The sequence below is a fragment of the Delphinus delphis genome, chromosome 3 (genome assembly GCF_949987515.2).
Source record: "Delphinus delphis chromosome 3, mDelDel1.2, whole genome shotgun sequence".
Lineage (NCBI taxonomy): Eukaryota > Metazoa > Chordata > Mammalia > Artiodactyla > Delphinidae > Delphinus > Delphinus delphis.
The window spans coordinates 6,079,777-6,094,076 of NC_082685.1; the positions used below are offsets into that span (position 1 = coordinate 6,079,777).

At 56.9% G+C, this 14,300-nt stretch overlaps 1 protein-coding gene across 9 annotated transcripts in view; it reads right to left on the reverse strand.

The window, feature by feature from the left end:
• Nucleotides 1–14,300, reverse strand: part of RANBP3 (RAN binding protein 3) — a 54,052-nt gene that overhangs the window by 1,377 nt on the left and 38,375 nt on the right. For 5 of the 9 annotated variants that reach the window (XM_060007544.1, XM_060007542.1, XM_060007540.1 and 2 more), the window contains 11 exons: nt 12,566–12,631; nt 11,601–11,693; nt 10,640–10,758; nt 9,030–9,143; nt 7,033–7,136; nt 5,784–5,862; nt 4,574–4,676; nt 3,999–4,123; nt 2,487–2,607; nt 594–736; nt 13–196 (listed from right to left, as the gene is read on the reverse strand). In XM_060007544.1, the coding sequence (XP_059863527.1) occupies nt 13–196; nt 594–736; nt 2,487–2,607; nt 3,999–4,123; nt 4,574–4,676; nt 5,784–5,862; nt 7,033–7,136; nt 9,030–9,143; nt 10,640–10,758; nt 11,601–11,693; nt 12,566–12,631 (1,251 nt within the window). The remainder of the gene's footprint in view (nt 1–12; nt 197–593; nt 737–2,486; nt 2,608–3,998; nt 4,124–4,573; nt 4,677–5,783; nt 5,863–7,032; nt 7,137–9,029; nt 9,144–10,639; nt 10,759–11,600; nt 11,694–12,565; nt 12,632–14,300) is intronic. The other 4 variants (XM_060007546.1, XM_060007545.1, XM_060007543.1 and 1 more) reach the window with 1 other exon arrangement.

Here is a 14,300-nt window from a genome sequence, read left to right on the forward strand (position 1 = left end):
CCCCTGGCTCACCGCCTCCGGTGGCCCCCGACGGGGCCAGGACGTCGTCGTCGTCGCTGTCGTCCTCGTTGGACGGGGCCGCCCCAGGCTCGGGGGCCGGCGTCCTGGCCTCCTGCTCCTGCTCCACGTGGCTGCGCAGCGCCAGGATGCGGTGGTGCAGGGCCGCATACAGCTGGCCCGTGTCCTTGGAGCTGGCCTGGTGGAGGCAGAGGGGAGGGCCAGGTTACAAGGCCTCACGGGGAGACCCCTCCTCAGGTGACGTGGCCGCAGCCCCTGCCGTAATGGGATGTCCCAGCTCCCGGGCTGGACTGGGGAGGAGCCTGACCTCTCTCCTCGACAAACCCGGGGACAGCAGACCGAAGCTCCCCCAGGTCCAGGGCCTGTCCTCCCGAGGGGTCCACAGAGCCTGGGCCGGGCCAGCCTTCGGTGAGCCATCCCGACCCTGGAGGCCTCCTACTCTCCCCGGCCAGGCCCTCAGTGCAGGGCTCTGAGTGCTAGGCATGGGGCTGCCCTGCCCTCGTCCGGGGGCTGTTTGGACAGCTTTGTTCCCCGAGAGGCCGGGGGCAGCCCAGCCCGTCCCTGGGGCTGCTCACCGAGATCAGGAAGACCTTCACGCCCTGGTCCTCCGTGTCCATGGCTGTGATGCGGATGCTCTTCTCACTGGCCTTGTCCATCTGCATCTGGGCCCACAGCTTGGTGTTGAGGATCAGCCGCAGGCTGCCCTGGGTCCGCATCACTGCAACCAACGAGGCCATCAGCTCTGCCCCCCACCCCTCGACGAAGCCGCTACGAGAACAGACACAATCTGCAGGAAAGCCAACACCCCCAGGGTGAAATCCCACAATCCCCCCAAGGTCCACGAAAGCCTCCTGTCTGCTGAGCGGCAGCCCTGGCAACCTCCCACCCCTGGCGGCACATCCAGTGGATGGAGCTGGTGCCAGGACGGCGGCTCCCCTGGGGAAGGGGCTGGTCAGGCGGCAGCAGGAGGCGGAGGTGGGTCTGCACACTGGGGACACGCCACACGAAGTCTACGCCCCCTGACTGTCGCCACACACAGGCCAAGGCGCAGCTCCTGCCCCATGAAAAGGAGCTAACTGCTTAGAGGAAGCGTCAGGGCTGACCGCTGCTCAGAGCCTCCATCAGGAGGGAGACAAAGGTAGACTGAGGGCAGCACACAGTGGAGAAGAACAGGGGACAGGCCTCTCCTCTCTGGAAATGTGTGTGAGACCACGAGTTCCACCCACAGCGGGCCCAAGGCCAATGTTGTCCTGCTCAATTTGTCCGAGCCTACCCACCCTGCCCGAGCCCCAACCCCATGGACACAGGTGAGCCCTGGCCTTCCTGCCAGCCCGGCCCTCCCCACTGGAAAACCTGGAGCAGATTACAAGCGGTCACCCCAATCTGGGTGACCCTCACCCCCTCCAGCCCTCTGGGCCCGGCCTCACAGCCCAACCCACCCCCCGAGGTGGACTTGGAGGGAAGGAAGGTCAATGCCAAGGATCAAAGGCTGCGTGGGGTGAAAGGAGATGATGGCCGGGAAGGATCTCAACAAGGGAGGGAGCAGTGCAATTACAACGAGGCTGGTCACAGGCTGATGACCCAGGGGCAGAGCCACGAGCCGCGGGGGCTCAAAATCCTGCGCCCTCTCTGTCCAGATACACTTGCACGTTTCCATTAGGGAAAATGAAAAAGAACAGTGCCCGAACGGAAGCCCAAGTGCATAAAAACAGTGCCGAAAAGACACAGCATGAGCTACGCCTGGGCCAGGAATGGACGTTTCTGTAAAGGCCGCAGGACAATTTTAACTGGGGAGGATTAAAACAACAAAACAAAACAAACAAAAAAATGAACACACACGTTTCACATATATACAAACATGCCCGCACACACATCCGTTCTGTAACAAGCGTACTTCCGGGAATAAGATTCACGTGTAGATGGCCCCAGTAGCATTACTTTCAAGTCAAAAACAATTAGAAACAACCTACATGTCCGTCAGCAGGGAAATGGCTGAATACACTCACGGCCGATGGAATGTTAATTCATACAGAAGCTTTTCAAAAACAGTCATATTTTAGGGAAAATTTAATAACACAGGAACACGCCCACAAAACGGCAAGTGAAAAGAGCAAGAGACAAAGTCACCCCACTTCCTTAACAAAGATCCACAGAACAGGAATGGACCGCCAAGACAGTCTTGGCAGACAGAGATCTCCCTCTTTTTGTAAAGAGATTTTCGTTGATGTTTGATTTCTTTGTTTACTCACCACGAAACAACTGACACTTTATAAGAAAATACGTTTGAAAATGGCTAAATCCTTTCATCCACTTTCACGATCAGGAAGAGGAACATCACAGAAGGGCTGGCGGCTGGAGCCTCTGGGCCAGGCCGGGTCCCGCAGGCTGAGGGCCGGCTGTGGGTGCAGACAGGGAGCCCCGCCCCGCCGCGCCCCAGGCTCCTCCACAGAAACCTGGCCGAAGCTCACCTAGTCGGGACTGCAACGTCCCATCGTCAGTCGATGCCATGTCGTTGAGTCTGAGCAGCCCCCGGCCTCTCTCCACCCACGACTGCGAGGTCTTGTCAAAGACAAACAGCTTACACTGGATCTGGAACACAAGGTGGCCCTCTGGGTGAGCAGGGACCCTGGCCGGCAGACAGACCCCGGGAGCCTGCAGGGAACCCGCGATGAACCAGCAGGGTCAACGAACTATGGTCTGGGGGACACGTCTGGCCCTTGGCCACTTTTCTGTCCTGCCCTCGAACTAGAATGGACTTTACATCTTTAGAGGAGTATTAAAAAAAAATAATCATTACGGAAATGCACATCAAAACCACAATGAGATACCACTTCACACCCACTAGGATGGTAATAACCAAAAGGACAGATGACAACAGGTATTGGAGGATGTGGAGAAATCAGAACCCTCACACCTTGCTAATGGGGATGGAAAATGGGGCAGCCACAGTGGAAAACTGTTCTCCAACACATTAAACGTGGAGTTATCATATGGCCCAGAAATTCCACTCCTAGGTATCTACCCACGATAAGTGAAGCACGTGTTCACATAGAACTATTACGTGAATGTTCACAGAGCATCATTCTTAATACCTCAGAAGTGGAAACAAACCAAGCGCCCACCAGCAAGTGACTGGATAAACAAATGTGGGCTACCAATACAGTGGACTGTTATTCAGCCTTGAAGAGGAGTGAAGCGCCGACACACGGTCCACCAGGGATGAACCTCGAAAATGTGGACACAAAAGGCCACATGTTGTACGATCCCATTCACGTGAAATGTCCACAACAGGCAAATCCACGGAAACAGAAAGTGGGGTTGCCTGGGGCTGCAGGAAGGGGGATGGGCAGTGACTGCTCATGGGCACAAGGCTTCTTTTTGGGGGGGCAAAAATGTTCTAAATTAGTGAATACAGTAAAAACCACTGAACTGTACGCTTTAAAAGGTTGAATTTCATAGTATGTGCACTGTACCTGGATAAAGTTGTTATACAAAAAAAAATGCAAGAGAGACCACACGTGGCCCTTTACAGAAAAAGTTTGCAGATCTTTTAAGTCAGTATCTCTCAAGATAGATAGATAAGAAAAACTGTGAGTGGGGGAAAAAAGTACCACTAAAAACCCCACATTAAAAACTCCCCAAAGCCACATATACGTGGTTTATAGACACACACGCAGGTATGTGTGAAAGGACGAAGGGCAGATGGAGCCCCACCACACTGGACGTGCTGCCCCAGGAGGGGAGGGAGATGGGACGGGGCACGGGTGCCATGAAGTCTGGTCTAAGAAAAGAACACAGCACCATCGGGACAAAATAATCACAGCTGTTGACTCTGGGTGGCAAGAGGTGTTTGTTACACGTCTTTGTAGTTCCCTGAATTATCGAGACTGTCTCAGAACAGACCGTTTTGCTCTAAAACAGAGCAGTACAAGAAGTCCGCTAGCCGCACCGACGGGTCCCAGAGGCCGGGCGCGCCTCACCTGCAGCACGTTGCTTTCGGCCTCCTCCCCGGTGATCACCTCCACCTTTTCCAGCAAGCACTTCCGCGCTGTCGCCTTGGTGTAGGCGGCCGCCGACTCGGCCAGCGACTCTGCAATGTTATTAGCTAAACGACATTGACTATTGATTTGGTCAGGGGGAGGGTGTACCTCACAGGACACCCAAAGGGTGGCTCTGGCCTCAAGGGGGCCAGCGCCTCGGGCCCACAGCGGACCCTGGCAACGCACCACGTAACTCTGCCTCGGAGTCTGCTGGGCGGCCACCGGGAGCGGCCAGTGCAGCTGCGGCCTCCCACTCTCCCACGCAGGCGAGGAGGGCAGACAGCGAGAGACCTCCGAGGGCGCTGAGGAGCGTCTGCCGCCTCAGGGCGAGGAGGAGGGCAACAACCACCTCAACCCCATCCTGGTCACCAGGCAGGGCCCCGGGCCTCGCCCCCCTCCTGCTCACTGGACAGCCAGCACGCACGGCTGTGGGCTGTGCCCGAGGGTGGTTCACAGCGTCCCCGCCCCTCCCTGCCTCCCGGACGCCCCCGGGAGAGGGCAGGACCGAGGCCTACCTTTCTCGGGGGTGGCCTCCTGGGACGAGGACTCGGACCCGGACTCGGCCACTGTGTTTTCTCTGTTGGCATCCGGGCTGACCTCATTTAACTTGGGCGGGCTCTGCGGGGAACGAAGGCGCACAGGAGGAGGGGGCGTGGGGGGTGGTCCCGGGGGCCGACCGCTGCAGGACAGGGAACCCCTCTGCCGGGAGGCAGCTCCTGGCGCCCCCCGCCCAGCAGAGGACCCCCTCTGCCGACGCTGGCCTCCCTCCCGCACTCTGGGGACCCGCCCAGCCCCAGCCCATGCGCACTCAGCGCCTGCTGAGCAGCATCAGAGACAGGCGGTCCTCAGTCCTCACAGGCCCGCCCGGACGCGCACGCGAGCCGCCTCTGGAGCCTCTGTGGCGTCACCTGGAGGTGTGTGCCACCAGCCGACCTTGGGCCACCTGGTCCCCCTGGCCCGTGAAAGAGTTCTTTGCCTACTTCATCGTAATCGAAAAAGGACAGTACTGACGCTCAAGAAAAGAAGCAGGCGGCTCCTTAGTGAAACAAACACTGAGACCAAGACGGCAGGAATCAGGTGGGCCCCAAACAGCGCCTGAGCTGCCCTCACAGTGGACACAGCGGGGCTGTGTGTAATGATTGGGAAAGAAAAGGAAGAAAGAGAAGGAAGCGGGTAACGACCCTAGAAGCCCATCCCGGGCTGGCTGGGCTCTCTGGGACCAGGATGTGGCCCGCGGTCAGCCACGTGCCTCAGCCGTGGTGTGTCAGGAGTGCAGGGGACACTGGAGACCCTGCAGGGTTGCCCCCTCGCCCCCCACTCTGTGCTGCAGCCTCACGGTGGCGATGGGGCTGCCCTCCCTTGGCTTCAGAGGTGGCACAGGGTGGTCCCGGCCCACATGGCTAAGGAGTCTGGCCTGACGGCTGTCACCGCACCTGCCCTTAGCTGGGAGGAAGCGCGGCCCGTGACTCAAGGGAAGCCCCTCTCAGGACGAGGAAGGACAGGATGCGCGACACTGGCTCCTACAGAGCCTTCCTAGGCCACCAGCGCCGCCCCCCGTTTAAGCTGAGTCTGAGCTGGGTCTTCTTTCTCTTACTTGGAAAAGAAAACATTCTAATTTCACAGGACTCAAGGCAGCAGCCACACCCGACGTGTCCCGGTGACCTGCGGGAGGCTCCGAGAGCCTTCCAGGCCCTGGGCAGGACAGTCCCCACGGGGGTCACTCACCAACACGCGCTCACTCATGTTCTGGCCAAATATGAATTTGCTGCTGGCGGCGTCCGCACTGTTGGCTGAGCTCTCTAAACTGAAGAGGAGACACGCTGTGAGCGCAGGGTGGCACAGGGCCAGGCGGTGTGCACGCCCACATGCGCGGCACACACACACGGTCGCACGGTCGAGGCCCTGCTCCGCCTCGGGCTGGGCTGGTGTGCCAGGGACAGGTACCCGCAGGCCTCCATGCCAGCCCTCTCCAGGCGGCAAACACAGACCCTTGGCTCGCACCGCCTGGCACCAACTGCACACGGGCGCCGTGTGACACACCAGATGCCCGTCTTCCCCAACCCCCAGGAGGTGGGCAGCACCACACAGAGGCTGAGCGCAGGGGCGTTCCGTCCACTCCCAGCAGACAAACCCGGCTGTCTCTTGCCAGTGGGCTGCCCCCGGGAGGCACTGCAGCTCTCTGGGTCCCTCCCCAGGCCTGCACCAAGGAGGTGATGCCTCCTATGGGGTGGCCGGCAGGTGACACAGGATGACCTTTGGGGAGCGCTCAGCAAACGGCAGCTGCCCTGGCGGTCACACTTCATCCGTTTTAAGACATCACAGGCTGCACGTGCCTCCCAATTTGGGAAACACTCAGGTGCAAAAAATGCGTCTTAAAATATCTGATGCACTCTGCTAACCGGGGGCCAGGCAGCCAAGCAGCGAGGTCACTGTTCCCATCGGGCCTCTCCGAGGTGGGAGCCCGCACGGCGCCTGCTCTCCTGGCCCATCTCCCAGGCAGGGACGAGCCTTCCTTCTCAAACACCCCGGCAGCCAGGCTGTTGGCAAGTGCCACCACCAGTAGCGCCAACGGCGAGCCCAGATCCAGGGCAGGGAGCACCTGGTGACAGGAGACAGCCGAGCTGTCACTGGCCCACCGGGTTCTGTTCTGGGCACGAGGCCCGGGTGACAGAGGTCACTCCCGGGGCTGGGCTGAACAAGCCCACGGGACTGGGGTCCTGCCTTAGATGTCTGCTGAAGCCCACCATCCCAGCCCCTCCACATCTGTGTCCAGAGCGGAAAAGAGGGAGGGGCTGCACGGTGACTGGGATTCTGGCTGCACGTGCCCTTGCCCTCCCGAGGAAGGACTGGGCTGGCTCCTGGTGCAGGAGGGTCCAGGCTTCTCTGGGCCCTGAGGCAGGTACCACGGGTGACCACGGGCCCGAGGCGGAGGCTCTCCCCGGACAAGGCTGGGCACCAGGCCCGAGGCGCAGACCTGGAGCTGATGTACTGAAGGAAGTAGTTGGTGGCGGCTGGCGCTTCTGAACTGGGGTGTCCGGCGTTCTCCATGTCCACTACTTCAGCGTTCTCATTTATTAACTGGGAAACAGAGAGGAAACACTGCTCAGAGAACGGCATGTCCTGGACCTCTGCAGCTCAGCCTGCGTCCACAGGCCCTACGCTGACATGCGGCATGGCTCCGTCTACATGTGTGTACCCTGGGGTGTGGTAAGAGTTAAGATACAAAAACAGTCCATAAGGCACTAGGGAGCCTTTTCTACCTTGTTTTAAAAAAGCACACTCAGGCTGGCACCTTGTTGGCATTTTTATCAATACTTCTGCACCGAGGAATCACAGGTCGCTTACAAATCTTACATTTTAAGGGGTTCATTATAAACAAAACAGAAGCATCATTTCTCAAGGCTGCTTCTACGCCAACTGCCATGCTAGCCTGGTTAAATACATTCTCCGATGAAACTCTCCCGGGAACGCTGAGAGGTGGGTGTTAGCGACCTTGCTCTGAGTGAGGAAGCAGAGGCTCAGAGCGGTTAAGAAACCACGGCTTTGAGTCGCCCCCCCCATTGAGAAGCTGGGATGCAACCATGAGACGCCCGGATCCCCACGAGACATCGTCCCCACCCCAATCTCAAGGCAGCGAGGAACAGACTCGACCTGATGGCTCAGGCCAGGCCCCCGGTCCCCAGCATGGGTGGATTTCCAGGTCCTCCCTGCTGTTGCTTTCTGCTCCCAGGAGGGGGCAGCTGCCAAGGGACTCAATATTTTGCCTAAAGCTGTGCAACATCAACACCTATTCTTGTGTCTCTTGGGGTATGTGTGCTTCTACTGGACCGTGGGCACCAGAGGAGGAAGCTGACGGCGTGGCCTGACATCTCCTCCACACCTGAGACACTCTTGTTTTCTCGTTTCAGGGCTTCTCACCTTTTGCGTTACTGACCCCGGGCGCGGGTGGTTCCCTGAGCGGGGACGGGGGCTTCCTGGGCACTGTGGGGTGTTGGTCAGCATCTCTGGCCTCCACCTACTTAGTATCAGTGGCACCTACCCCCCAGCTGTGGCAATGACAAATGTCCCCAGACACAGCCACTGACACTGCCCCTCAAGCCTCCAGGAGCTTCTTGCCAGATGAGCTGCTGGAAATGGCACAGAGGGACCTTCAGTCCCTGGGGCTGGGACAGGTCTTCCGAGAGGGCCAGCGCGTGGGGTCCAGAACCCAGATCCCCTGCCACTGCCACATGCTCCCCACCCCCGACTCAAAGTCCCCAGACTAGACCAACACACCTGGGGGGCAGCCAGGAGGTGACAGATCCTGTTGCCTCCTGTGGGAGAGAAAACAGTATCTTTCCACCTGCCCTCCTTGAAAAAAACAAGGCGATGGCTCTCAACTGGGGGTGACATGGTCCCACGGGGAACATTCAGAACCGCTGGGGATGCTTTTGGTGGTCGTCACTGGGGGCGGGGAGGGGGTGCTGCTGGCATCTAGAGGGCGGGGGCCGGGGATGCTGCTCAACACCCTACAGTGCGCAGGACGGCCTTCCACAACTAAGAAGGATCCGGGCTGAACGACGCTAGTGCTGAAAGAAACCCTGAAGTAAGCACAGAAAAATCTCTTTGGTGACCTGGAAAGCATCGGATCCTAATGTCTGCTTGTTCCTTGGCTATAAACACGTCAGCTGTCAGGGCTAAGGTGCCTCTCTCAGCCTGGCTCCTGGAAGAACGAGGGGGCCTGCCGCCAGGAGCCACCGCTCAGCCCCACACTGGCAGGGGTGGGGCAGGGTGGGGGGCAGCCGGCCGGGGTGCTGCCAGGAGTCAGCAGCACAGCACGGAAGGGACGCAACAAGCAGCTGCTGGGCGCTGAGGCCCAGGACCACCCCAGACACGGCCCCCACTCCCCATCCCCGGGCAAATGAACCTGGGGGAGGCGTAAAAAGATCCCTTCACTGGGTCAACAGCTCATCCGGCCTTCTGACCACATACCTTAACTCTGTCCCTCAGGTTCTGCCCGAACACAAACGCCTGCTGTGCAAGCTCCTTCTTCTCGCAGCTCTCCTCAGAAGCACTGCTGGACTCATTTTTCTGCAAGTCTTTCTCCTGGTTAAAACAAGCAAACAGAACAACTGAAAAGAAGCCACACATCAGCCCCGAGAAGCGAGATGAGCCATCTCACACCATTGCATTTGCCTGGCGTGAATCCTGTGGAGCGGGCCCTGGGGTGGGGGACCAGGGAGATGCCCTAGGGCTGGGGGGGACCAGACCTCTCCAGGGAGGGGGAGGGGCGAGGTCTTGGCAGTGCCCTCGTCACCGGGAACACTGGGTGGAGACGGTGGGGTGGGGGGTCACGTCCAGGTCTCCCTCCAGCTCAGAGCCCTAGCCACCAGTTTCTGAGAAGCAGTATGCTGTGGGAATGATTCCTTTTTCCAATTCCACTAACTGTGGTTTCAGGGTGGGGGGCTCAGGGACATCTGAAGATTGAATTGGAGATGTTCATTTTCACCATTTGAGCCTGAACATCCGGCGGCGGTATGGCAGCGGGTGGGGGAGGCAGAGGGTGGAGAACCTCAGGCAGCGACCTGTCTGCTGAAACAGGCAGAGTGGAGATAAACACACGGGTGCAATCTGTCTCCGTACGTGGAGCCCTGGATGTGTTGCTGCAACTCGGATTTCAAGTCCGTCTCTGCCAACCGCAAATGCAGGCTCTTCATTAAATGCCCCTTATTTTCAGCTGCTATGCAACGCTACTGGAAAACATATGCATCTGGCCTATATAATCCCAGAACCCTGGAGGACTTTTTTTTTTAAAAAACAATTTCTGGGCTTCCCTGGTGGCGCAGTGGTTGAGAATCCGCCTGCCAATGCAGGGGACATGGGTTCGAGCCCTGGTCCGGGAAGATTCCCACATGCCGCGGAGCAACTAAGCCCATGTGCCACAACTACTGAGCCTGCGCTCTAGAGCCCACGAGCCACAACTACTGAGCCCACGTGCCACAGCTATTGAAGTCTGCACGCCTAGAGCCCATGCTCTGTAACGAGAAGCCACCGCAATGAGAGGCCCACGCAACGAAGAGTAGCCCCCGCTTGCTGCAACTAAAAAGAAAGCCTGCGCACAGCAACAAAGACCCAATGCAACCAAAAATACATAAATATATAAAAATAAAAATAAATAAATAAAACAAAGGATTTCTGAGCGAACTCCCAAGCACACTTCTGCCACTAGAAGCAGCACATGTGTATGAACCCCTGAGGAACTGCTCGGCTGTGGAAGAGGGACGGGAGACATCTCTCCAAGTACAGCGGTACAAGGCCCCAACAGACTACGTGCGTGGAAACGAAACAGGCCTTGGGCTATCCGGCCCTAAGTGCCAGAGCCCTGCTCGTGGCCCCTTTCACTCAAAACCAACTGTGGAGTTCTTGGTGGTCTGGTGACCTGGCCAGTCAGTTGTGGTTACACATGGAGACCTCTGAGCAAATCAGGATGCTTTAGCATGGGCCAGCTTGGATACAGCCCAGAGTGGTCAACAGCCCATGCGCCCGGTGAGGCCCTGAGAAGCTTCACGTGCGGTGCACTCCCTGCCCCATTGCCGACGGACCTCAAGTGCTGGTGCCTCGTCAGAGGGACTCCTCCGGGCGGGGTTGTCAGGCGAAGCCGATGTCGCTGCCCCCGGGCAGTCTGCCGGGACACTGACCCCGTTGGTGCCGCTGCTCGGGACTGTGGGGAGAAAAGGACAGCAGACATCTCAGAGGTCAGCCCGGACCACCTTCAGCACCGCTGCCTTCTACCATTTGGGCTGAGAGTGTAATGTCTCCTTCTTAAAGGAAAGGATCTGGAATCAATACAAATTCTTAGGTTAGAAAAACCCAAACCCAAAACTAACACCTCACAAAAGAAAGAATCCTTTATTACTTATTCCACAAAGAACCATGTGAATTTTCAGTTTATTTAGAAATACTACTACTTAGGCGAAAAAAAAAAGAAAATATATTTGGGGAATAATTATGAGTTTTATAAAACTAGTTTTACTAATAGAGTCTTTTTTCTATGCACTTTCTCCTTTAAACAGTTGAGATTATGTGACATGTACAACTTTAAATCTGGCTTTGTTTAGTATTAGACCAAAACAATTTTCCATGCAATTAAAACCCTTCAGAAATATTAACTATTTTTGCTCCCGATGAAAAGCTCTTGAATTGTAGGGAAAGATTAAGAGGAAGAGAAGAAAAGTTTATCAGTATTAAGAAAATTAAGGATGAACTGAAAACCCCATCCTTTGTGGATATAATAGAAATATGGTTCAGGTCTCTTAGACATACAGGGCTGAGTTTTGCCTGCAAACACACAGGGACGCATCTGGGCCGCTCAGGGCTGGGGGGCCAGCTCTCAGGAGGCCAGTGGAACTGCCTGTCTTCCAGGCTCATTGGGGATTTGAGGGCTTGTTTCTCCAGCACTCTATTTCCCAGTGCGTTCAGCAGACGGGGCCAAAGCCACCTGTGTCGTGACGCGGCTGTGCCCTGACGTGTGAGCCTGGGAGGGGCCACGGCCGAGTCACTCACCGGTCTGTGAGAGCACCTTTGGCTGCGGGGCTTGTAGCACTGCTGGGCGAAGCACGCTCCGCTGCTGCTCCTTGGGCTTCTGGCTCGGCAGACCTGGGGACAGAGGTCGGCTTGCCCGGGCCCTCCGACCGCAAGGGCAGAAATGCAACCCACCCCCACGCCAGCTCTCAGGCACTTTACAGAAAAATTCACCCCAACAACGCATCTGATGTCCCTCTTGGGCTAGACTTTACAGGGAAGCATACTGAAAAAATTAAAAACCCAAGATATTTTCTCTACAGTTAGACATACAAATTCTGGCTATTGTTATTTTTATATGTGATTAAATGAAACCCCCATGAAACTGATCATGTCTGCAAATTAATCCAGTGAGTACAGGAATGCTACAGGGGGGACCAAGAGACAGCTGTTCTCAAGCGTGGGGCTCGAGGGTCAAGGGCAGACGGTGAGGGGAAAGCAGTGAAGCCACAGTTCACCTCTCAAAGTTTAGGACTCTGCTACGGGTCACGTAAAGGTACCCCTTGCACCTGCTTCTCAAAATGCCACGTTGAGAAAATCCCTCTGCCAAACATACAGGGCAAGGACCACGAGAACGCTCCAGGCCCTGCAAGGGCTTCCCGTTGGATGTGACGTGTCTCGATGGCGCGAGTGCTGGGCCCCGCTCACTAGCGGCTGCTCTGCTACTCAGGGTTAACGCTGTGGGCAGATCGCTCAGCAGAGACAGTCTCACAACTGAGCTACTGCCGGGCACGGAGCCTGAACGCCACCCACCAAGCCGGGCCCGCTCCCTCGCCGCCACCTCCTCGGGACAGCGGGCTCACAGGCAGGAGAACCTCCCTGGTCCGACGGGCTCTTTCCAGCGGTGTTCCAGTGCTCACGTGTCAGAAAAGTGAGCCCGGACCACACTGGCACGCAGAGGCCGCAAGGCAGCCACTCTGTGCTCCTCCTTCAAGGCGGACACCCACCTGCACTGGGTGCCTGGCCGTGGATCAGGGTCGGCGGCTTCAACCGGAATCCACTGCTCTTTTCCTCTACAAGCATAAGAGAAAAAAAAAAAAGCGGGCCTGCCTGGGGTGGGGCAGCAAAGCTAGGAGGGACCAGGGGCAGAAGAGGACTGTGGTCTGGGCTTCGGTGGCCATGGGCCTGGGGAACTAGGGAAAATGTTTCCAAGTTAAAACAGAAGAGCAGAGGCCCATCCAATCCCGTCTGTAAGGGAGGAGGCTGAGGGCTGCAGGCAGTGCTGGCCCTGGGGTGAACTGCTGGCAACAGAAAACTGGAGGGCATGTGTGGGGCTGGTCAAGCTGCAGTCCACCCACCCAGCTACCTGCCGGGGCTGAGAGCTCGGAGGCTGGGCTGTGCTCGCGGGCCCCAAGGAATATCAGGGAGCCACAGAGTTCTGGTCCCTGGGACCCAGCTCCCTTTCCAGGAGGACACGTCTGTAATCAGGAGAAGCTTCTCTACTACCAGCAGACCTCTGAGAAATGAGATGCATTTTCTGTGGTGAAAGATCAAAGGTGGCAGATGGCAGGCTCTGTCCAGATGTGCCCGGAGTGCTTGCGGCTAATGAGGGCGCTGGGAGGCCCAGGAGGAGGAGGCGGGGCCTCCCTCAGGACGAAATCTGGGATGGACAACTATGCAGAGCTGACAGACACAGGGGCTCAAAGCCTGGTTTCAGCTCAGCCACCAGTACACACAGATCCCTTAATCCCTGCACCTTGGTGACTCTGCCCATCTTAGGGGGCGGGGGAGACAGTCTAATGCATTCCCTGACCAGAAGGATCAGGATAAAAAGCCTTGTGACTCCAATAGGACACGTCTGTCCCCAGAAGAGCCCAGGGACTGCAGCATTTTGGGTCCCAGAGGCAGCCTCACTTTTGTGCTAAGGTCCAGCCCACGGGGGAAAAAAACCCTTTTCGGGTCATAGGGAACAAGATCAAGACAGAGAAATCCCTTGCCTGTTTTTACACACCAGCAGCGAGCAATCCAAAAGTGAAGAAAACAATTCCATTTACAATAGCACCACAGAGAATATAATACTTGGGAATAAACTGAACCAACGAGAACTACAAAACATTGTTGGAAGAAAGTAAAGACTTAAATAAATGGAAAGATACCCCAAAAGGCCACACAGTGTATGACTCCATTTACAATGAAATGTCCAGAGCTGGCAAATCCACGGAGACAGAAAGTCGATTTGTGGTTGCCAGGGGCTGGGAAAGACAAAGTGGGGCGTGACTGCTCAAGGGTATAGGGTCTCTTTTTGGAGTGACAAAAATGTTCTAAAGTTAATTATGGTGATGGGTGCACAACTCTGTAGATACACTAGAAACCCTTCAACTGTACACAAAAACACCACCACAAACACACCTGGTCAGCCCACACTTTCAGGTATGAAACAAAATCAAATCAGAATTCCCAAACAGGGGGCTTCCCTGGTGGTACAGTGGTTGAGAATCCGCCTGCCAATACAGGGGACACGGGTTTGAGCCCTGGTCCGGGAAGATCCCACATGCCACGGAGCAACTAAGCCCGTGCATCACAACTACTGAGCCTGCGCTCTAGAGCCCGCGAGCCACAACTACTGAAGCCCGTGCATCTAGAGCCCGTGCCCCGCAACGAGACGCCACCGCAATGAGAAGCCCGTACACTGCAACGAAGAGTAGCCCCCGCTCACTGCAACTAGAGGAAGCCCGCACGCAG